This window comes from Lineus longissimus, chromosome 19 (genome assembly GCF_910592395.1).
Source record: "Lineus longissimus chromosome 19, tnLinLong1.2, whole genome shotgun sequence".
Classification (NCBI taxonomy): domain Eukaryota; kingdom Metazoa; phylum Nemertea; class Pilidiophora; order Heteronemertea; family Lineidae; genus Lineus; species Lineus longissimus.
In genome coordinates this window covers 8,447,039-8,468,598 of record NC_088326.1, presented here as the reverse complement: position 1 = coordinate 8,468,598, position 21,560 = coordinate 8,447,039, and the positions used below count along the sequence as shown (strand labels likewise).

Here is a 21,560-nt window from a genome sequence, read left to right as displayed (position 1 = left end):
CAGGCGCACCTAATACTAGTCCAACTCTATTTTGATAATCACTGTGACTTGCACTTTGCATGACTCGGTATACAAATATCCTCGAATCATTATGACATTGTCAGTTTGAGCTTGTTCGTTATGTGAATTAATTAAGCGAACCACTTGTTAATGAAAAATTATGATAACAGCCTCGAACGAGAAAAGCTCCAAATCAAGGATCGTTGATGAATAATTATATGTATAAGTACTTTGAAGCTTTTGACATACTTGGATATATGCTTTAGGGCCCACTACCAAGAAGGGCCCACCGCCAATTTATGACCAGCATAACCAAGGTCTAGGCTTCAATGGACACAGGCTTACATACGGGCATATAAGTTGTTCAACATATTATGATCTCGAATCTGATTTATTCACAAGTGTCGATCGGTCGGTCGAGATCAGAAGACGGATGCGTTTCCCTGGTTCAAGTCAATGCGCTCGCTGGGCTCATGACGAGGTCCGAGTCGCCGCAGACAAACTTCAGCAGGAGTTTTCTAGCTGCTAATTCAAAGATTGATATCAGCAGGTGTTTTTTTTGCTAGATGTCGGAGACGGACATTAGCAGGGTTCTGCTAGATGCCACAGATAGATATTAGCAGGTGTTTGCTAGCTTCCGCAGACAGTCATTAGCACTAGCAGTCTTCTAATTGAAACACACGGACAAAGCAGGTGTCTTCAAGCTCCTCTAAAGCTCACCAGACTGCGCTATCCAGCCTCAACCATGGGTGTCTTTAGTCTTCCGACGATCCCGGAGTAGTCCGTCGCAACTCATGTGTTCTTCACCGTCGTTATCGTGTTCGTTGTCCAAGCTCTCATGGACCGCTGTCCTTGCCGGGCCCATTTCAACGGCTTACTGGACTTTGCGCAACGCATGAATTCTACATGACGGCCACTACTGTGATATATAAACTGGCTTGTTGTGAGTTTGTTTGCTCCAACATAGGCGATTAGTTGCCACGCATTTGCTGTACACCCGAAACTTGGTGAAAAGGGTCGGGGCGTCGGAAATTGGTGACCTGTTTCCGTGGACGCAGCCTTTGTTTCGTGGACAGCTCACCGAGTTCATAAAGGCACGCGACACGTACAAGGCCATCATGCAGATTAACCGCCATTTCGAGGAATTCGACGAGAACAACATCCGTGACAACATGGATGACATCAGCCGTTTCATGCGCAATACGACGCCAAACCAGATGGACGCTCTTGAACTCAATGACCCAGACATGATCTGGATGTCGCTGGCCCTCGTCGCGACAGGGACGGAGACACCCGGGTCGTCACTAAACTGGGTTCTGGTGTATCTTCTTAAACACTCTTAACACCTAAAGAAAGTCCATGCAGAAATCGAGAGAACAGACTCCCGTCCTTGAAACTGGCACCCACTTCATTTTGAAGGAGATCTTATTACTTTAAGATTTCGAATTCTAGCCAAAAGGGAGGCGCTTTTGGTCAACCCTTAATCGTATGACCAACAAATATTCCCCTCATTTCCCCGAAAACACCTCAAATGTCCCCAAAACTCCCTAAACTTCCCATAACCCCGAAAAGAGATAAGCGAAATCATTTAAATAAGGCAATCCTCGGAACAAATTTGATTTACGGGTAAACATCAACACATTACACACGATTATTTTTTTCAAACTGGCAGTGGACATTGGATCAACCGATTATTCTTTTATTTGGCGTATTTTCAAAGGGATTTGGACCATTGTAATATCATCGAGAGCACTCCAGAAGGCATGTTTGAAAAAATAACATGCTGCAATAAATAGAAAGAAAACACACCAGAAATTATAAATTTCTTAAAAGATATTTGACCAGTTTTGTAAATGCATAGAAAGGGGTAAGATCTTTCTTGCAAACATTTTCATATGCAAGTTATTAGAGTCTAAAGTTGGGTAACGCGTTTCATGATTTTTGGCATACCGTCACCTTTAAAGTGTTTTTGTTTCGAGTTCTTCCATCTTCCGATTCTGGTGGTCATTTGCATACGGAAGCTCCTTTACATACACGACACACTCTGCCATCAAAGCAGCATAATCAGCTCCACCCAGCTCATCAACCAACCCTGGATAAAACATAATAGTTATAGCAAACATTAAGATCTGTTTAATATTGAGTTGTGGCCAGAAGGCATGTGTGTACGAAAATATATATCTCCCAGTAGAAGCGGGGAGGTAAAGCCGAAAGAAAATGATCAAAGTTACCGTTAAGCCCGTCGTAGGAATATCTATTTCACTATCTGCGATAATGACTGATGCTTTCTTGCGACTAGCATCATTTTATAGTAACGGGATTATTATCATGAAAGGATTTCTGTTAGGATCGAATGTTTAACGTAGAAGAATCGATCTTCGGATTAATGAATTATACAAAAAACCAATATGGTAATGGCGTATTTCGGACACGCAAATGCAGCATTTCGTAATTCTCTTTTTAAGAGTTTTGCAACTTGTCTGTATGACTTTAATATTTGGGACACTACAAGTCCTTACATTGAAAATTTATATGAGCATGGAGAAAGTGTGTCAGAAAGATAATGGGTTTATCGTATATGACACATAACAAATTGATTCCGTTAATACATGGAGATGCAATTAGAAAGAAGGACAATGCGATATACTTGATCTACTCACCAATAAGATCCCAAGCCCAACAATACCCGAGTTCTACTCCCGCGCGCCACGATGGGTCTAGCCTAAACAACAAGGTATAATAGTAGGCCTTTCGCAGCCATAAAAGGCGGACCACAACGCACAACACATGTATGTCAGTACCAAATAAACATACTGTATATATATATACACCTATATTAAGCTGCTATTTTTGGTCAGAAATCTCCGAAATTGTTAAATATATATTGGATTCGTTATAAGGTTAAAACTGGTTTGTTTAGTTGACATAAAGTTAATTAATACAATTTCAGCATTGTTATCATAGTTTCACCCTGGGTGCCTAAGGGTTTCTTCAGATGATTATTTGCCGGTGCTATTACATCGTATCGACCGTTGATTTCGAGTAATCGTAGTAAAATATTCCATGGATTCGCCTCACGTCTGCTGCACATAGTGGGGGTGTGGTCCACGTTGCCATAGCAGCTGCGATGAGACCCAGACCTATACGCGATACATCTAAATGCATATTTTGTAATATTCTCGAGATGAACAGCATACAAATACCTTGGCGTCTGCAAAGGAGAAAAACCGATATTCATGCTCATGGATGACAATGCCTTCGTTCCATATTTCGTACAGATTCATAATCTCGAGATGCTCGTCTTTTCTTGTCAGCTCAAGTTACGTGAGTAAGTCTTCTTTAAACCTATATCTTACGTTCATATTGGCTTACGCAAAGGATTCAGACCGGATAACCATGATCTACTGGAAGCTTTCTACCTGAGCGCAAGAATTCTGCAAGTATAGTGCACGTATTACGATAGCAACTGAGCCCCACTTAGTTCCGAGGATTTACAAGTTCTAATGCCGAAAACAAGAACAGAAAATGGTAAGTTTAATTATCAATAGTTTTTGATTACTCAAAGCAAAATGTGGTTTGTTCTATATTTTCTCAGGGAAAACCTGGTGACATTAAGCTTATAACTGAAATCAAGCGATCCCTATGTGTGCAATATGTAATAGTCAAGAGTAATATGACTGTATGAGATAATCAAGATAATCTATTCTGGGAAAACCATTTTATTCAAAGACGATGTACCAGACACTTGACTTCGCTTGTCAGTAGTCCAATTATCACACGACTTCCAGCTTCAGAGTGAAGCAGAAAAGACTTTTTGATGAACAGGCTGACCATCAACCATTTCGTGTTCTGATTTAAAACCGGAAGCGGCACGATTGTTTAGAAATATTGTTCCTACAAAATCTATAGGTATTTATAGGTACTTTGACTGACTTGAATAAATTCTTTACTTTTCCTTTCCAACCGCCACTTTCATTAAAGGACCGTTGGCATTATTAAGGGCAATATTACCCAGCTGTCAGGCTGGCACACAATTATTTTCCTTCACACTATGGATACACAATAGAATTCTATAGAACAAGGGAAAGCCTTTCTGGGCCACCCTGTACATAAGTAGTTTCCATCAACAAATTGCACAAAAAAGGAAAAATTCAAATCTGACTAAAATATAACGCTTTTCCGATGTTGACTCCAATTTGATCCGAGTTAGCTCTCCATGCATCGACCCTTTCCACGTTGAACGATGCACTAGTAAGGCGTTTCCTGGAGTAAGTATCTACCCTGTGACGTCTTGGTGCTGATATAGATTTTTCCGACGTCACGCTGATGGCCCTTGAATACCCCGCAACTGCGACGAAAATTGGAAATGACGTTGCGTCTTTTCTCCTGGACTTGTACGTACTAGAAATAACGAATAACGCGTTGAGCTGAAACAAAATTGGGAAAAACATCAAACACGTTTCGAAAAAATGGTTTACTGATGAACCAAAGGAAGAACAAGCATACTGCAATAAAAAGCCGCCCATTCCTTTAAACCACCAGGGCAGCAGCGTCAGTCGGTGGCAGATTCGCTGCATCACACTGGACGCTGCCATCGATTATGAAATTGTTCGATTATATGGACTTTAACAGGAAGGTTCAATCAAGACCTGAAACCTCACGTTACTTAAGGCGAAATGAAGCAAGTCACAGTAACTGTGATGTGAGCTAATGAAACACAAAGAATTCCAGTATGCCAATCCCTGGGTCCAGTCCATGACAAAGCGCCAATGTTGGGCGGGAGTAAGAAGAAGGCCTCTGAGAAATTATAATAACAAATTCCCTACAATCAGGGCAGCGTTCTTTTTTGGGAGTGCTTGTTGATCACCGCGAACGCGAAATTAAACCTGCTATAAAGCTAGCTGTAGACGGTCAAAATTAATAAGATCTGAATATCCCATTAGATGACAACACATGGAACCATGTGATACCCTTAGATGGTCCATTTAGCACCGACAACATACTAAACTGCTAACCACAAAATGTGATGATGTGGAGTAGAAAAACGCATTTCGAAAATTATTTTCCAACCAGTGCCATCACTTCGGGTGTCTATAAACCGAAGACCAAAGACCGAAGACCGAAGATCGAAGATGGAAGACCCCCCCAAAACTATAAAACGAAGATCCCCCCAACTATAAAAGGAAGACCCTGATGTCAACTATAAAACGAAGATCCCCCCAACTATAAAAGGAAGACCCTGATGTCAACTATAAAACGAAGATCCCCCCAACTATAAAAGGAAGACCCTAATGTCAACTATAAAACGAAGATCCCCCCAACTATAAAAGGAAGACCCTAATGTCAACTATAAAACGAAGATCCCCCCAACTAGAAAAGGAAGACCCTAATGTCAACTATAAAACGAAGATCCCCCCAACTAGAAAAGGAAGACCCTGATGTCAACTATAAAACGAAGATCCCCCCATCTATAAAAGGAAGACCCTAATGTCAACTATAAAACGAAGATCCCCCCAACTATAAAAGGAAGACCCTGATGTCAACTATAAAACGAAGATCCCCCAACTATAAAAGGAAGACCCTAATGTCAACTATAAAACGAAGATCCCCCCATCTATAAAAGGAAGACCCTAATGTCAACTATAAAACGAAGATCCCCCATCTATAAAAGGAAGACCCTAATGTCAACTATAAAACGAAGATCCCCCCAACTATAAAAGGAAGACCCTAATGTCAACTATAAAACGAAGATCCCCCCAACTATAAAAGGAAGACCCTGATGTCAACTATAAAACGAAGATCCCCCAACTATAAAAGGAAGACCCTAATGTCAACTATAAAACGAAGATCCCCCCATCTATAAAAGGAAGACCCTGATGGTTTTCATTCTCATGTTCAGTTACTGCACAGTTTGTTTTCATTTTCGGTCCATGCATGAAAACTAGCAGGCAAGTGCCATGTAGACATCGCCTGCACGTGCACGTTTGGATTGTTTTTCTGTATGTAGGACCAATTCCATATTGGCCGTGTGATCAACTAACTTGCTGGGAGCCTATGACGATACACACACATGCACATAGAAACAGCTTCTGGACGAAGCTGAGGGCTGGCTATGATGAGTACAGTGAGAAACTAGGTCATATTGGAGCACGGCTGCATGGTAACAGGTACGGGGCTCCCCGCCTTATGTAAACTGTGCCACTAAGCTGCTAAGGCTAGACACGACTGGTGTAGTACCCGGTACACTTACTTTCTCAAATCATTAATGTAGCATGGACCGAAAATGAAAACAAACTGTGCAGTAACTGAACATGAGAATGAAAACCATCAGGGTCTTCCTTTTATAGATGGGGGGATCTTCGTTTTATAGTTGACATTAGGGTCTTCCTTTTATAGTTGGGGGGATCTTCGTTTTATAGTTGACATCAGGGTCTTCCTTTTCTAGTTGGGGGGATCTTCGTTTTATAGTTGACATTAGGGTCTTCCTTTTCTAGTTGGGGGGATCTTCGTTTTATAGTTGACATTAGGGTCTTCCTTTTATAGTTGGGGGGATCTTCGTTTTATAGTTGACATTAGGGTCTTCCTTTTATAGTTGGGGATCTTCGTTTTATAGTTGACATTAGGGTCTTCCTTTTATAGATGGGGGATCTTCGTTTTATAGTTGACATTAGGGTCTTCCTTTTCTAGTTGGGGGGATCTTCGTTTTATAGTTGACATTAGGGTCTTCCTTTTATAGTTGGGGGGATCTTCGTTTTATAGTTGACATTAGGGTCTTCCTTTTATAGTTGGGGATCTTCGTTTTATAGTTGACATTAGGGTCTTCCTTTTATAGATGGGGGATCTTCGTTTTATAGTTGACATTAGGGTCTTCCTTTTATAGTTGGGGGGATCTTCGTTTTATAGTTTTGGGGGGGTCTTCCATCTTCGATCTTCGATCTTCGGTCTTCGATCTTCGGTTTATAGACACCCCATCACTTCTCCTCAAAACTGTCGAAAAGCGAAATGCGAAACATATCGTTTTTCATATAAATGTTATCTTTGACATTATATTTAAATAGTTTTATAGAGATCAGTGACGTTGAAGCAGGCGTTTGCTTTAAAACAGGGTGTTTGAAACGGCCATGTTCAGTTCATCGAAGAATTGTTCAAAGTCCAATTGTGCGGAATTGGCTTTGGTGTACCACGTGACCCGAGAGAGCTCTGCCCAACGCGCGTCTTCGGAAACGGGTGGCGGCTTTGATGTTGAGGCCATACGGCCCCTAGTTGCCAGACTCAATTTATTTGAAAGACCCTGATTATATCCAAATTATCGACTTTTCTGCTGAGCCGGAACCGTTGTTTCTCTCGTGGGATCGCATATATGTCTTTGTACAATTTCCACAGTGGACTCCATTTGATTCAACACTCAAAGGTATTGCCATATACATAACCTATACTCCAATCTTCCCCTTGATGGCCTGCAATTCGAGTGGATAAAATAATCCATGATAAGACTGTTGCAAACGGTAGGAACAAAATAAAGCGGATAAGGTGACACTAAGATGCTGGATATATTGCCCAGGGTTTCTATAGTACCCTGCATGGTAACTGGATGAGGGGCTGTCACAAACTGACATGATCGTGCCTTTTAGCAGTTCCGATGGTTTTTCACATTGAGGAAAACGTTTGAAGTTGGTTTTTGCCTAGTATATATCTCTCATTATTAACGCTGCTAGATGAGGCCGTGAAAGTTTTATTGAAGGTAGGCCTATAAGTATGTCTGACATGTCTAATGAAATTCATCGCATAATAATGTACATGTACTTGCTGAATTGTTGAAAGGCGCACCTGGCCAGTTTCTTTCGCTCCTAAATTTCCCCAGCCAAGAAAATATTCATTCGAGTCTAATATCTATTGCTGGTGTCACGTAAACGGTATGTACGCTTGATTTCATCACAATTAATATTTTCACTTATCAGGAGATATTTGATATGGAAATTATTGTTGTATACCAACGGGTTTCGTCCGAATCTTGGAAACGGTTGCACGAAATAGGCTGACAGAAATAGCAAGTATTTTTCTCTCCCTTCTCAAAGACTGCGTCATTTAAAAATCAATAAAATGCCACACACATATGTGTAGAGGTTTATGCACATCGATATTTCGATTGATGATATTGTGCTATAGATCTCCGCATGATGTAACCGATAGTCTTCATGTACAGTGGGAGCAATATTCATGTTATTGTATAATTTTAATATTTTTTGATCGAATCCAAGAACACTTTGTAAATTTGTGACCCGCTCCACCAAAACTAGGCGCTTGTCGCATCTGAACTTGACAGGTTGATACGGACTTGTTGTTCATTTCCCTATTGTAGACCTTTTGTGAAATGTGACCAAATCAGTTTGTAATAGATTTCAGAAAAGGTCTACAATAGGGAAATGAACAACAAGTCCGTATCAACCTGTCGAGTTCAGATGCGACAAGCGCCTAGTTTTGGTAGAGCGAGTCACATTTGTAAGGCGTCTATTCCACTTAGTATACTTAGTATATGTTCAAGAGCCCCCCCCCCTCCAACTGGTTAGTCCATACGTAAATAGTCTCTTGAATTAGTTTTTGGGGCCTTTCGGAAATTGCCCAGAGTGTCCATCTGGGGTATACAATGCTAGACTATTCAAGAGCTGCGACCCCGAACGCCTTTGCACCGACGTTCATGCTCTTGGAGAAGGATCTTTTCAGTAGACCTTAAATCACATGTAGGGTTGTGTGTATAGTCGCAGGATGCTACTATCAATGGTCTGATAAGTCAAATTATAGGTAATGAGCGGACATCATTGTAGGTCTATTGACATAAGATAGACCTTACCATGCAAAAAGGTCTGATAACTCCTTCTACAAACGATATTGGCCTTTAGTATCAAACCATCCGACTTAGCCTGTAATATATCATAAAACAACGTGGGGCATACCTTGTCCTACACTTGTGGGTCACGGTGCCCACCTTTTTGATCTCCCTCTGCTTTCTCTGCAGCCTACCCTTGAGAACCTTGGTGGGGTCGGTGGGGCCGATGACTTTTGTCATCAAGCAGTTTCTCACACTGTTAAAAATACTCGGCTTTGTATATTTCAACATTGGCCTTACCTTTGTCGGCCGAGAGGATAATGGTAAAGAGAAAAGGACTGACGTCAATCCCAGAGGCAAGGGAGCAGCGCCCCGCGGGTTTCGCGATCCTTCCTTACACGAAAGGTGTCCCCAAGAGGTTGAAGCGAGCATACGTGAAACACAATGTGAGCCTGTTCTCAAAACCGAGATACACTCTGCGTAACGCCCTGGTTAGTTCCAAGGATCGACCCCTTACAACTTAGGGAAAAATGTGGGGTGATTTACAAGGTTGGGTGTGAACAGTGGGGTGAGGTGTATGTGGTAGAAACGGAACGATCATTGGGTGAACGAACTCATGAACACCGAAAGCCCATTGACCAGCGGGACTATGAATCGACCCTGAGCCAACACCAACTACAATCGAGATCTGATGTGACCACTAAGCCTGTGATTGATTCCATCAGGATCATTGAGCAGGAGTCAAAAACCCCACTGGAAATCAAGGAGGCAGTGCACATACAACTTCATAAAGCCAAGCTGAACCGAAACGATGGATAGGAGCTTCCCAATGCCTACCTTCCGCTGCTCCGCAAGGAGGCGGGGGGGGGACCTAGTCGTACTCAAGCCTCGGACCTAGCCACTTTCCCAGACGAGACTATGTCACTCCGTGCATGATCAAGATGGACAGTTGACCTCGAAAATGTGGAGGTTAGCTCTTTAACACACAAACACTTCGTCATTGTTTTTGAAGAATCTCTATTCTGACGAACGAAGTAACATACATGTTCCTTAATTTCATGTATCTATCTGTTCAATAAATTGAGATATTGAGGTTGTCTAACAAACGATCTGTCCCTGAAGTGAATTAGTCCATTGAATGCCGCAAAAGCACATATAACCTACATTTTGTTTCAAATTCCTATCGATGCCACCAGTCGAGATATTTGTGATTATCATGATACATCGGTTCACAATGACCTCGACCTTATTTGACCTTGAAATGGTCAATTGATTGCCTCAACAGAACAAACAAACATGTTTTGATTACCTACTTCTTTCATTCCCACAATTTGCAATTATCAAACTTGATGTTTTCAATATCACCTCGAACCTTTTGGAGTGGAATTGATGAGCTTATTTAATTGATAGGGTCCACAAACATTGGGGTCGGACTCGATTTAACGACTCGTGCTCGTACACAGGAGCCATGTTATAAAAAGGGAGAGGCTAGATTATCAACGATCCGAGTCGATGTATTGCGCATGCGCTGAATTAAAAACATGTCATTGTTAACGACCGATTGCGCATGCGTTGAAATACTACGTGTCATTGTGGTATAACACCATTTATCTCTGATCTTTGTCAACTTCCAACTGATTTTGTGTCAGTCCTGTTTCGGACACATGCCTCGAATTAATTCTTTATACTTTGCGTACTCAACATACTTTGTGGTGGTATCTATCTCGTAGTTTCTTATTATATTCTCTTCACGATTTGGAAGAACCGACCATTCTTCTTTGACTTCGTCAACTCACGCCATGTCGATCAAGTATACTTTTACCAGCCAATGACGTAGGAGTCATGTGCTTCTAGAATTCCCGCCATAACATCGACTCGGATCGTTGATGATCTAGCCTCTCCCGTTATGAAAATGTGAAAAACTATATTTTGCAGACAGCCCGACCGACGGACGGACGGATGGACCGAGTGACAAACACCAACACCACAATCGATATGGGTCCCGATATACAACTGATCGAACCAGGTGGATTGTAGTTTAGTCTGATTAAACATCGATAAACATGCTGGGGAAACAGTTTTAGATAAAAGGTATGGTGAACGTTGCCTTGTTTCCGCCACCTCCTGGCTTCCACCACATTAACCGACACCGCCGCCAGCAGCACTAGGGTATATTACCATTACCAGAGAGTCTGGTCACGGCAAGTTCCTTTGATCACACAACTCGTCCGGGCTGATATTCAGGATTTGCAGCCATTTTATTTATAGAGTTACTTTTGGTGTAATAAGGACACGTTTCCCCCTGGACAAATTATCCTTATGACAGCAATTTTTTTTCCTTTGACCACAGATTCAATCTTGAGTAATAGCCGGTGTAATAGGGATTAGTTTCCCATTGTGCAAATTGTCCTTGACAATGTCCGGCGTAATAGAGATTACTAATAGTTTCCCTTGGGTAATTCAAAAAAAAATTGTGTGTCCTGTACGGCCGCCTGTCAGGCCAAGTTTGACCAAGTGGTGTGCTTTTGGATGTTACTAGATCTGGAGAGCATACTTGAATATGATCCTGGCAATTATTATTAGATTTTTGATATTCGTGATCTCAGTGTCCAGTTTAGATTTGTGTCTAAACCTCTGTCATGCAAGGCAAAAATGACGACAATTCTGTCGCCATAGATCGTTGACCACACCTCAACATAATGCTGATGCTCAAGGCTTTAGCATCGCCTACTTGCTGTCTCCTGTGTTAACCACTTGACCAATAGAATTATACTTTATTGTAATTGCAAATATCACGCTTGCACTACTTAAAGCACATGTTTTCTTGAATAAGGTTAGTTGTTGTATATACTCTCAATTCGGCTCTATAAGACTAGGTTGATAATACCGCCCAATACCACATTTATGATGTTTATTCATAAGGATATTTATCCAGGTTAGGGGTGTATAGGCCTATAAAAATTCTCGTCAGACCTAATTGTTGGAATCGTGATTTTGGGTAATCCTACATGTTTGATTAACATGTAATGGGCGGGAAAGAATTATATGATCTGGTCTTATACAGCCGAGTTGAGAGTATGTTAAACCAGTTGTCACGTTCGCCCTCAAATATCCATCTTCCGAATCTCCCCTTAATGTGCACACCACAAATTCCTTGACATGACTTGGTAAAATTTCCAAATCTCAACTTTGAAGTATGTCATATACTTGATCCACTCATCAATAAAATCCCAAGCCCGACAATACCCGATTTCTGCTCCCGCCTCGATGGGTCGAGCCAAATCAACCGGACATAATAGTAGGGCTTTCGCAGCCATAAAAGGGATGGGATATCTTGTCTTCGTCTTTCCAATTGGTCTTTGATTGTAATATGAAAAGTTCCGCAAATTTTCGAAAATTCTCGCATTTCTTCCTCGGTCTTCTCAACTTTCAGATCGTTCACCCCTATTTGTATATTTACACAGACTTACACATTTGTGTTAATTTGTTCTGACTGGAAAGTACTACCGTCAGGGCATTTTAGTGTGATGTCGAGATGTTTGGAAATCTAATCTACGGCCTTCTAGATGTTCAAATTTTCTGGCAGAGCGCACTACTCTATCAAATGCAGCGATGCTTGAAAAAAATCTTCCGAATCTTCAGAGACAACACATTTTTATTTGATGATAAGATGCTTGGAAATCGCATCTACGGCCTTCAAAATATTCTAGGTGAGTGCACTTCTACCTAGTATTTGCTATTGAGGCGCTTGGAAATCGCATTTTCAGTCGTCTAAATTTTCAATGTTTCTGGGAGGAGCGCATTAGTCTTCCATAATAAAGACATAATGCTATGAAATCGCATCTATGGCCTTCAAAACTTTTCAATATTTTCTCGGAGAGTGCACACCCGATATATATTTCAGAAGGATATGCTTGGAAATCGCAACTACGGTCTTATCTGGAAATATTCTCTGTGATGGAACAGAAAAGTCGTAGTGTAGGACACTGCGCTTTTACTTCCCAACATGGAGTTCCTTAACGATTACAACGGTTTTTGTAGATAGAATCAATGATATAGATTCAGTAACTCTCTGCATATTTGTAAATGTAACGTGTTTATTTTTGCACACATTGCGATATTGATACTTTAAGCCTGTGATTAACTGCCTTTTCACTGTACGCCATGTTATGCGAGATACGAGAAATGCAACCGTATCCTACGAATGCTGTGTTTCTATCGTCTTGTTCACCAGATTTGTCTTGAGTCCCCTGTGTAACATACGCGATTCCATATAGATTGCGTTCAAATATATACCCTTAGCCAGTATTCGACGAACAGCAGCTTTTCATGTGGATAAGAGCAGAATAGTCTCGGAGAATTCTCATTACAAACGCGGCGAGCAGTCGACGAACCACGAACTCAACCATTTCCACTGGAAGCCAATGCAAGCCAGTTCGATAATTTGCTTTTATATTCAGAGGGCGATGGGTTAGATGGTAGTGGTTCAGTGTGTATCCAATTCCCGGAGATTCAATCGGAAAGTACGCTAACCACTGTCGGCGAAAGGACATCGAGCTTGCATTGGAAGGATAGCGTTGACGCATTATTGTCGGCCGTTCGAAAATGACTTTGTATTGAATATTCCCGAACATTTTGTCTGATCAGCGAAGCATTTTGTTACATGTATAATGTTGCAGCAAAGCAGATGAGATTTCAGGATATTTACAATCTTTGGTCTATTTGGGGTTAAGGTTCATGGATAACTGTGCAGACTATTTGATCTTTCCATGCCATACATGCCATTCTTAGACGTTCCCTACCGTATATCGGTTCTAATGCAATCCCGGCAATTGCAGAGTCAGAGCAGATCGATTCTTGTGTACCCTGGGATTCAACCAGACAGCCGAGTATACGGTAAAGGTCACATCGGCAGACATATCTATAGTGACCAAGGTATAGAAGGCTGCCAGGAATACTAGGGAAAGGACCAGCCTCATTAACAGGCTACGACATTCTGTCGACGCTCCACTCCGATTTAAGGTTCAACCGGATTATCGTGACCGTTTGGATGCTAAATTCATAAGAAGGTCGGGGATGCCGAGGGATATATTCATAGAGTTGGACAGCTGGTTTAGAATCTGAACTGGATGAGTGGACACAAAAACTGTTCCCTTTCGTTTCGTTTCGTCTCAGATTTCTGCTCTGGCTTGTTCCTACAAAAAAGCGCCCGGAAAGTAGCTGTCAGTTATGGACGCTGGATCCATAGGGGGCTACGCCAGGTCTGTTTCGATGGTGTGTCTCAGTCATTCAAGGGTTTCGCTATGCTCTCAAGTATGGTAAAACAGTCAAAGCTCTGCGTCCTTTCATCGATCTCTGTATGACTTGTATTCACAAGCTTGTATGACTTGTACTCACACGCTTTCATGCGACCTTTGATTCAAACAAACGCAAATGAGCTTTGAAACGATGATGAGATTTAAACTGGATTGGATAACGAAGGTAGGTTTTGATTTATATTTGAACAACATACGAACGTATCAATATGTATGTTAGTAGTTCTCATGTGGCATGTATACGCATTTCCTTGCAAACTCGCACAGCACTGGAATTGATCAAATGCCGCCATCTTGGATATCGCAATCCTGAGATTTGTAAAAAATATAATCCTACGTCACGTACTGAGTCACCAGTTCAGACTGTAAATCTTATTCCGGCAAGTGCCAGCTTTTTTGCTCACCGTTAGGGGAGTCTATACAATAGCCCTGTGTCCGTCGTCGTCGTATCCTGTGGCACGTTTCTTAACCGCTAGTGCTATGAACTTGAAACTTTGTACACATGATTCCCTAGGTCAGAGGTACTCTGACACCGAATTTCGGTCCGGTCTGGTTCATGACTTGGCAACCAGGGGCCAAAACTGAAAACATAAAAAGTGAGATAGGTCTCTTATTAATGATCCGTTATCAATAAAAAATGTATGGTAGGTACTCCTAGCAAGGATTCATCACATATCATACGGGTTTTTGATTTGACCTACATTTCAAGGTCACAGAGGTCAAATGGCGTAAATTGGCCGTCAGGCCGTAACTATGGCACGTTTCTTAACCGCAATGACTATTGATCACAAGTTAAGTACACATGTGCCCCTTGGTCAGGTGATCTCAGGTACCGAAGTTTGGTCCGATCTGATTTGCCGTTTGGCCTCCAGGGAGGGGTCCAAATCCAAAATTCTTCAAAATGCTATTATTCCTTAATTACTTGCCCGATTGGCACCAATTTTATATCATAGGTACATCTAATTCTAACAACCATTCAATGTGTCACCAGGGTCTTTTTGATTTGACCTACTTTTCAAGGTCACAGAGGTCAAATGTACTGTAAATTTGCCATTTTGGGGAAATTGTAATCGCTTGGATTTACATCAAACCTCACACTACATGACACAATACCATGCTCTTCATCCATCTTTCCTCCACATGAGGCGAGCACAATGGCCCTGGCCATTTCATTTTCATAAAACGATTTATTTTAACAATAAATAACAAAATATGATCTTTGTAAATAAAACCGTTATGGTGTGTTTTCAGGTGATTTTATGGAGAACTATAAGTGCCGCGTAGGGCAGCAATCATTTTCGCGGGCTGCGTGGTGATGCGATAGCCTCTTTGCAAATCGAAACATTCTTTCCTTTTCCAAATCCGCGGCACTTCTTTTCAAGATGGAGGCAACTTAGTGGTAATAGAGGCGTGCTGTAAGGAACGAAATCAGCGCCTCTAGCGTCCAGTTTCTCCATGGTTTTATGTGCGAACGTACAGTCTTGATCATAATAATATCAACACATTCTTCATTCATTATCTCCCAAACTAGTGCACCAATTCCAATGCGGTTCAGGATGTTATCAAAAATCTTGTTTTCTCTTTATACATTATGGCAGGAATGCAAATGCATGAGTCTTTCATTATGTAATCCGCCAATAAAAAACCCGGACAAAAATTTGTTTTATTTCAAACTTTTTTTGGAATATTTTTCGATAGAACGATAGTACACACATTTTTAAGAATACTGACAAAAAATCATCAAAATCGAACAAGTAAAAATGAAGATAGAACCATTAATAACATTTTGTTAAATCAAGGGTTTCATTGCCAAAAACATGTTTTTTCTCGTAAAAACATGTAATTTGGCAATGAATGTGCTGTTAAAATAGCTCTATCTTCATTATTACTCGTTCGATTTTGATGATTTTTGATCAGTATTCTAGAATTTTGTGCTTTATCATTGTAGTGAAAAATATTTCAAAAAAAGTTTGAACTAAAAAAGTTTTTTGTAAGAGTTTTTTAAATGGCCGATTACATAATGACGCACTCATGCATTCACATTCTTGCCATAATGTGTAATTAGCAAGCACAATTGCGGACAATATCCTGAAAACCGTATTGGAATTGGTGTACTAGTTTGGGATATATTGCTTCAAGTAAGTGTTAATATCAATATGATCAGGACTGTACCTGGGCATTCGTCCTGAACTTTTCCTTTGTGCATTTCATCAGGAAAATACACAATAAAGCCGAACTTGTGATATGTAATTATGGTACTATGTACTATGTTATAGTACATATACACATATACTGGTACGCTTTCTAAAAGTGAATGTGTTGTTCATGATTTTGACTGAGGTTTTACTAAGTTTGTACATTTCATTTTTAAAAAAACATTTAAATGAAGCAACATTTTAACTAATTCATCAAAATCAACTATTTGTGGCTGAAGATTTTCGGATTTAGCTCGGCGCTAATGACAGAAAAAAAACAACATATATGAAATATGATATAAACCGCAAATCAACGAAAGGATTTTCGACTGATTTTTTTCCCTCACTAGACATGCTAGTTGTCAGGCTTTGCATTTTATTTGTATGTTGTGATTTGTATCCTGTACTTATCGGCGTTATAAGAATTAAGTCAGTAGTTCATTCTTCCCACATTGGGCAATATCTTCCAACATTGGGCTGGAGTTGCAACCCGGGGCCACATTACAGTAGCCCAAACCCTTCCCTCAATCATTTTCTTATTTCCATGAAAACTTCCTTTGCCTGATATGAGCAAAATCTCCAAGCTTCATCAAATTATACTGGCAAGAAGTTGCAGTAGATAAGCGATTGCATACGGATCCCAACTTCCTTCACTCTAAATCAATCAAACCGTCTGTCGAACACGACATCATACTAAATTATCCTTTGACAAATCAATTCTAGACGAAGATGAAACCAATTAACCGAATGATAAAGCTGAAAATAACCTTTGTGCAGCGCCTCAATCGCTGTTGAGGGCCTGCAGTTCTACCATAATAACACAGGATGTATTCGAGGATTGTGATGCACCAGCAGTATACATATCACCCGCGTGCAGTTGTGTACAGTCGCAACATGGCGATCAGACCGCTTTTCTGTGTGAACTGCTGAGGGCAATTGATCAATGTCAACGTGAACATTTCATATTGAGTCATCATGACTAATGGCTATTTGGTCATGTAACATGCTATACCATTGACTGCCATTGGTTTTATCATATTCAATGCATAGAACACACTAAGCGTTCGTATATCATCCCAGTTTATTTATGCTGGTCAGCTCAGCGGTAATCATTGGGAGCAGCTAGCCTTAAGCTTTTAGCTCCCTTTATAATTCGTTTCGTTTTTTCACTTTTGTGGAGGAGGCCTACATGTCTAAATGAGCTAATAAATTAAACACGGACTGGTCTGACATTGATTCTAAAATCTCATAATGTCTAGTGTTGATGCAAATAACTCAGCTTGAGAGAGAATGAAGTATTTCTATTGGAAATCTTCGAGGCTTTTTGACATTTTCCTTTTTATTACGGTGTACGTTGTGACCATGTATGAGCCTTGGCAGTCTACAGTAAACTAGGGCAGAAATCTAGAGCATGAATTTTTTTCGTACGGTGATAAGTACTAACACGCTGTGTATGGCATTGTTGGGGATTCCCCTTCCCCAGTTTCAACCTCGTGATGAGATTTTTTGCCTTGGTGAATTTTAGTCCGTGTTTTACCCCTTTTTTTTCCTCAGCCATCATCAAGCTCACTAGCTGCGACCCTCGAAGCCAACGGGCTTGTATTGTATAGTGTTTGTCATGTATGTAAGCTAGTTCGCATGTTTTTAGCTCACACCAGAGAGGTGAGCATATCTTATGGCGCAGCGTCCATCGCCCGTCGTCATCGTCCTTTAGCAAGGCACCGTTGGTACATATCTTCCCTTATGTACATGGGAGACCAAATTTCAGTCCGGTTCGACCTGATTTTGCCACCAGGTGGCTTTAACCGAAAAGACAAAAAGTGCTATATCTCCGTAACTAAGCTCATCACCAAATTGTTATCAAAGATACATGACATATCACACGGGTTTTTATTTGACCTACTTTTCAAGGTCACAGAGGTCAAATAGCGTAAATTAACCAATACGACATGTTTTCGTAACTACTGGAGCTATTGACTTTAATTTGGTACATATGTAGCCCTATGTTATGAAACCCTGTAGACTAAATTTCGGTCCGATTCCAATCCTGGTTTGGCCACCAGGTGGCTAAAACAAAAAAAAACAAAAAATTTCTCTCATGGATATTCATCACATAATTTGATACGTTCTAAACATGCAGAATAGAAATTTTGCGGGTCGTATTTGTTGCCCGAGTTCTACATGTATGTTCCCCGGCTCAGGCTAATGTTCCCCGCTGTGAATATATTTCTATACTCCCTGGGTTCTATGGTCCCCGGGTCCGATTATGTTCCCTTGGTGTGTTTTTTGGTTACCATGGCAACGGAATTAACATGTCATAAGACTAGCTGAGCAGTTGCCATAATGACGTCAGGCGGCAGCTCAGAGATTCCGTAGTCGAACTATCGCAAGCCAAAACGGAAAGAAATTCATTACCAAATATTTACCCCCCAGAAGGTTAAATATTTTACGCATACTAATAAATAATAATACACAATAATTCACATCATACGTTACTTTAAGCCAGTATCAAATCATAATCATCTCAGGACCTCACGTTAGAACCTTTTCCTTCAGAATTCTTTGCACTTGCAGGACGCACATCAATCTTGGCAGGACATAGCATGAAAACTAAGGTCTCACTGGCCAGTGCGGTAGACCCCTCCGGGCGCGACGTCAGACGTGCCCCTGCCGCGGGACGCAGTGCCTTGGTCCTCTCCCCTCTAGCATCTCAAGTTGTTTTCTGATCTTATTTGCGTGAGACCTAGCCAGTGGTAACAAGTCAGTCTGCGTGGGCTGGGGTTGATCTTGGGTGAATTCGAATTGCTTGGAATAAAGGGGATTGGGCTGTGTTTGTTAACGTAGAAAATCTTTCTAATTTACCCCGCCCCTCTTTTTCACTAGGAAATTGTGTTTGGTTTTTGATGTGTGTATCTTGGATGCTGTGCTCCCGTCCCTAATACATTTACTCCACTGAACTGTTATAATTGTTGTGTACCAATTCACAGAAACCGTTTTCAACACTGACGCGGACAATACCCCTATCTTACCATGACCAACTATTTCTGACCCTGGCCGGCCGTGACCCTGACACTTGGCCTAACTCAAAGTTGATATAGTTTTATAGCCTCTGCTTGTAACGATGGCCTGACATCACCCCTGCCTGTCATTTTCCATAGCATACAACTACTCAAACCATAAATGTGGTGTTGCGGGGTACAGAGAACCCTGAGAACATAAGACCCGGTTTAGAAGTTTGAAGTGTCTGAAGATAGAATATGTGACCCGTCACAGCAAGACCAGTCGCATGTCGCACAGAAGATAAGCTTAAATGACACCAGCAGATAATGGAAGAAATTAAAGTGCTCATCTTTCACAAAAGGCAGACAATAGTGAAATGAACAAATAGTCCTTCTCAACCTGCCTAGCTCAGAGCGACATGCGCCTGGTTTTGCTGGGACGGGTCACATTTGTGGGGAATAAAGGATTCTATGATGCGCTCTAAAGTTGACCTGAAACGCTTTTATCAAACTTTTATCTTGGGATATAAATTATAGGGCATAACATCAGAACAACAAGTGTGAAAACCGCATAAAAATCGAACTACTCATCTTAAAGTTACAGCAGTATGTAATTCAAACATTTCAGGTGATGCGGGAAGAACAAATTGATGATGTACATTGTGCTGTACTGATATAAAGTTTTGATAGTTTCATGCTTATACATGTATTTTAATTACCTTGTCACAGGTATGAGCTTTTAGTGAACATTTTGATGTCCAATTTTAAAATATAGGCATGAAACTATAAACACTTTATTTCAGTACAGCACAATGTACATCATAAGTTCGTTCTTCCTGCACCACCTGGAATGTTTGTATTTTCTACCTGCCGTCACCAGTGTGATCTTGTTATCTTGTGCCCTATTAAGGGTAGATTGCGGCCAGATCATCTGGGTTGGCCGGGTTCTATAAATTGGAAAATCTTAGAGTTTTTGAGGAGAAGATTCCAAGAGAGCCAATAACTTGCCACACCACCTGTGGCAGGCCAAAGAACTAATTTTGCATATGCAGGCTGTCGCAGGAATATTTAACTGGCTACATATACATAACATGGCGGGATCTCATGAATTTTTCAAATGCGGAATCGGATGATACGAGGACAGATGAATAAGTTTTGACACTTTTTGCTGCCGAGGCAGAACCGGCAAATGCATCATGCTGAAATCATAGCACATTGTTGATACAACTCCTTTGTAGCTTTCACATAAATTTCGGGGTTTTGTCGTTATCCGTTCCGTTAACCCTTGAGTGGCGGCTGAACTATTACCAAACACAGAATGAGCTTTTTTTCAGCATTTGGCTTTATCGACAACATGATTGTCATATTTTTTTTCAAAATTCTAAAGTAACTACCACATTTTCCCTTCGAGCATTATTACACTCTTTCTGAACATTACAAAAATATTGCAATATTTGTAAAAGTGGACTGATGATCGGGAAGACTCTGATAACACACATTCAACCCGATTTAGACTCAAATACAAGGACTGGCGATTGCCGCCTTTGAACAACTCGACCAGAATTCACGACACTGCGGGCATGTTATTGATATCACATTGTATAACAATAGTACATCTGGTTAGCCCACGTAGCCGATATTTACAGAACTCATAGATCATTGTTTTTTCACTCACCGATGAAACCCTTCGTTTTTGAAAAATATTCGAATCAACATATTTCATGAGGCTTTTCCCAAGCTCGATATCATAATAAAAACAGCAAATTGTACCGACCTCTGTCAACCAGGCTTCACTTCATGTAATCGGAGGAGTGTGAGAATAATTTTTCACAGATATGCTGATGAAAGCTGCATCTTAAGAGGAAACGATTTGTCAAGCGTTTGTCATAACCTCTTTTGAAATGATATTGATCCGCCCTCGTAGTTTACTACATGACTTATTACTTTGATAAGGGCACTTTCGTGCATGTTACTTCCGTTTCTTATATTATTTTGTGTTGCCAGATAAGGGACGTATCTAGTGCAGATTAGTCACGTGACCAGGGCCTGGCATTTCAATACTTTTATTCTGTTTTAATAGTCGTGAACTATAATTATAACAGTTGTGTGCAATATAACATTAACAATTCACCTTTGAGAATCATTTCCCAACATTGCCGATAATCTTATCAGGCCTTCCAACTTACCGCGCGGCCTACCCTGGGAAGCGCTACTTGATCGAGCCCTG

At 40.8% G+C, this 21,560-nt stretch overlaps 1 protein-coding gene across 3 annotated transcripts in view; it reads left to right on the top strand.

The window, feature by feature from the left end:
• The first annotated feature begins 3,214 nt into the window (after positions 1-3,214).
• Positions 3,215-21,560, top strand: part of LOC135503255 (inactive protein tyrosine kinase pTKL-like) — a 64,848-nt gene continuing 46,502 nt past the window's right edge. The window contains exons 1-2 of one of the 3 annotated variants that reach the window (XM_064796743.1): positions 3,215-3,528; positions 10,760-10,915. Coding sequence is in view for 1 of the 3 variants with exons in the window: in XM_064796741.1 (XP_064652811.1) it covers positions 3,504-3,528 (25 nt within the window). In the remaining 2 variants the exon portion in view is untranslated. Of the gene's footprint in view, positions 3,529-10,759; positions 10,916-13,046; positions 14,306-21,560 lie in introns of those variants that run through there. The other 2 variants (XM_064796741.1, XM_064796742.1) reach the window with 2 other exon arrangements.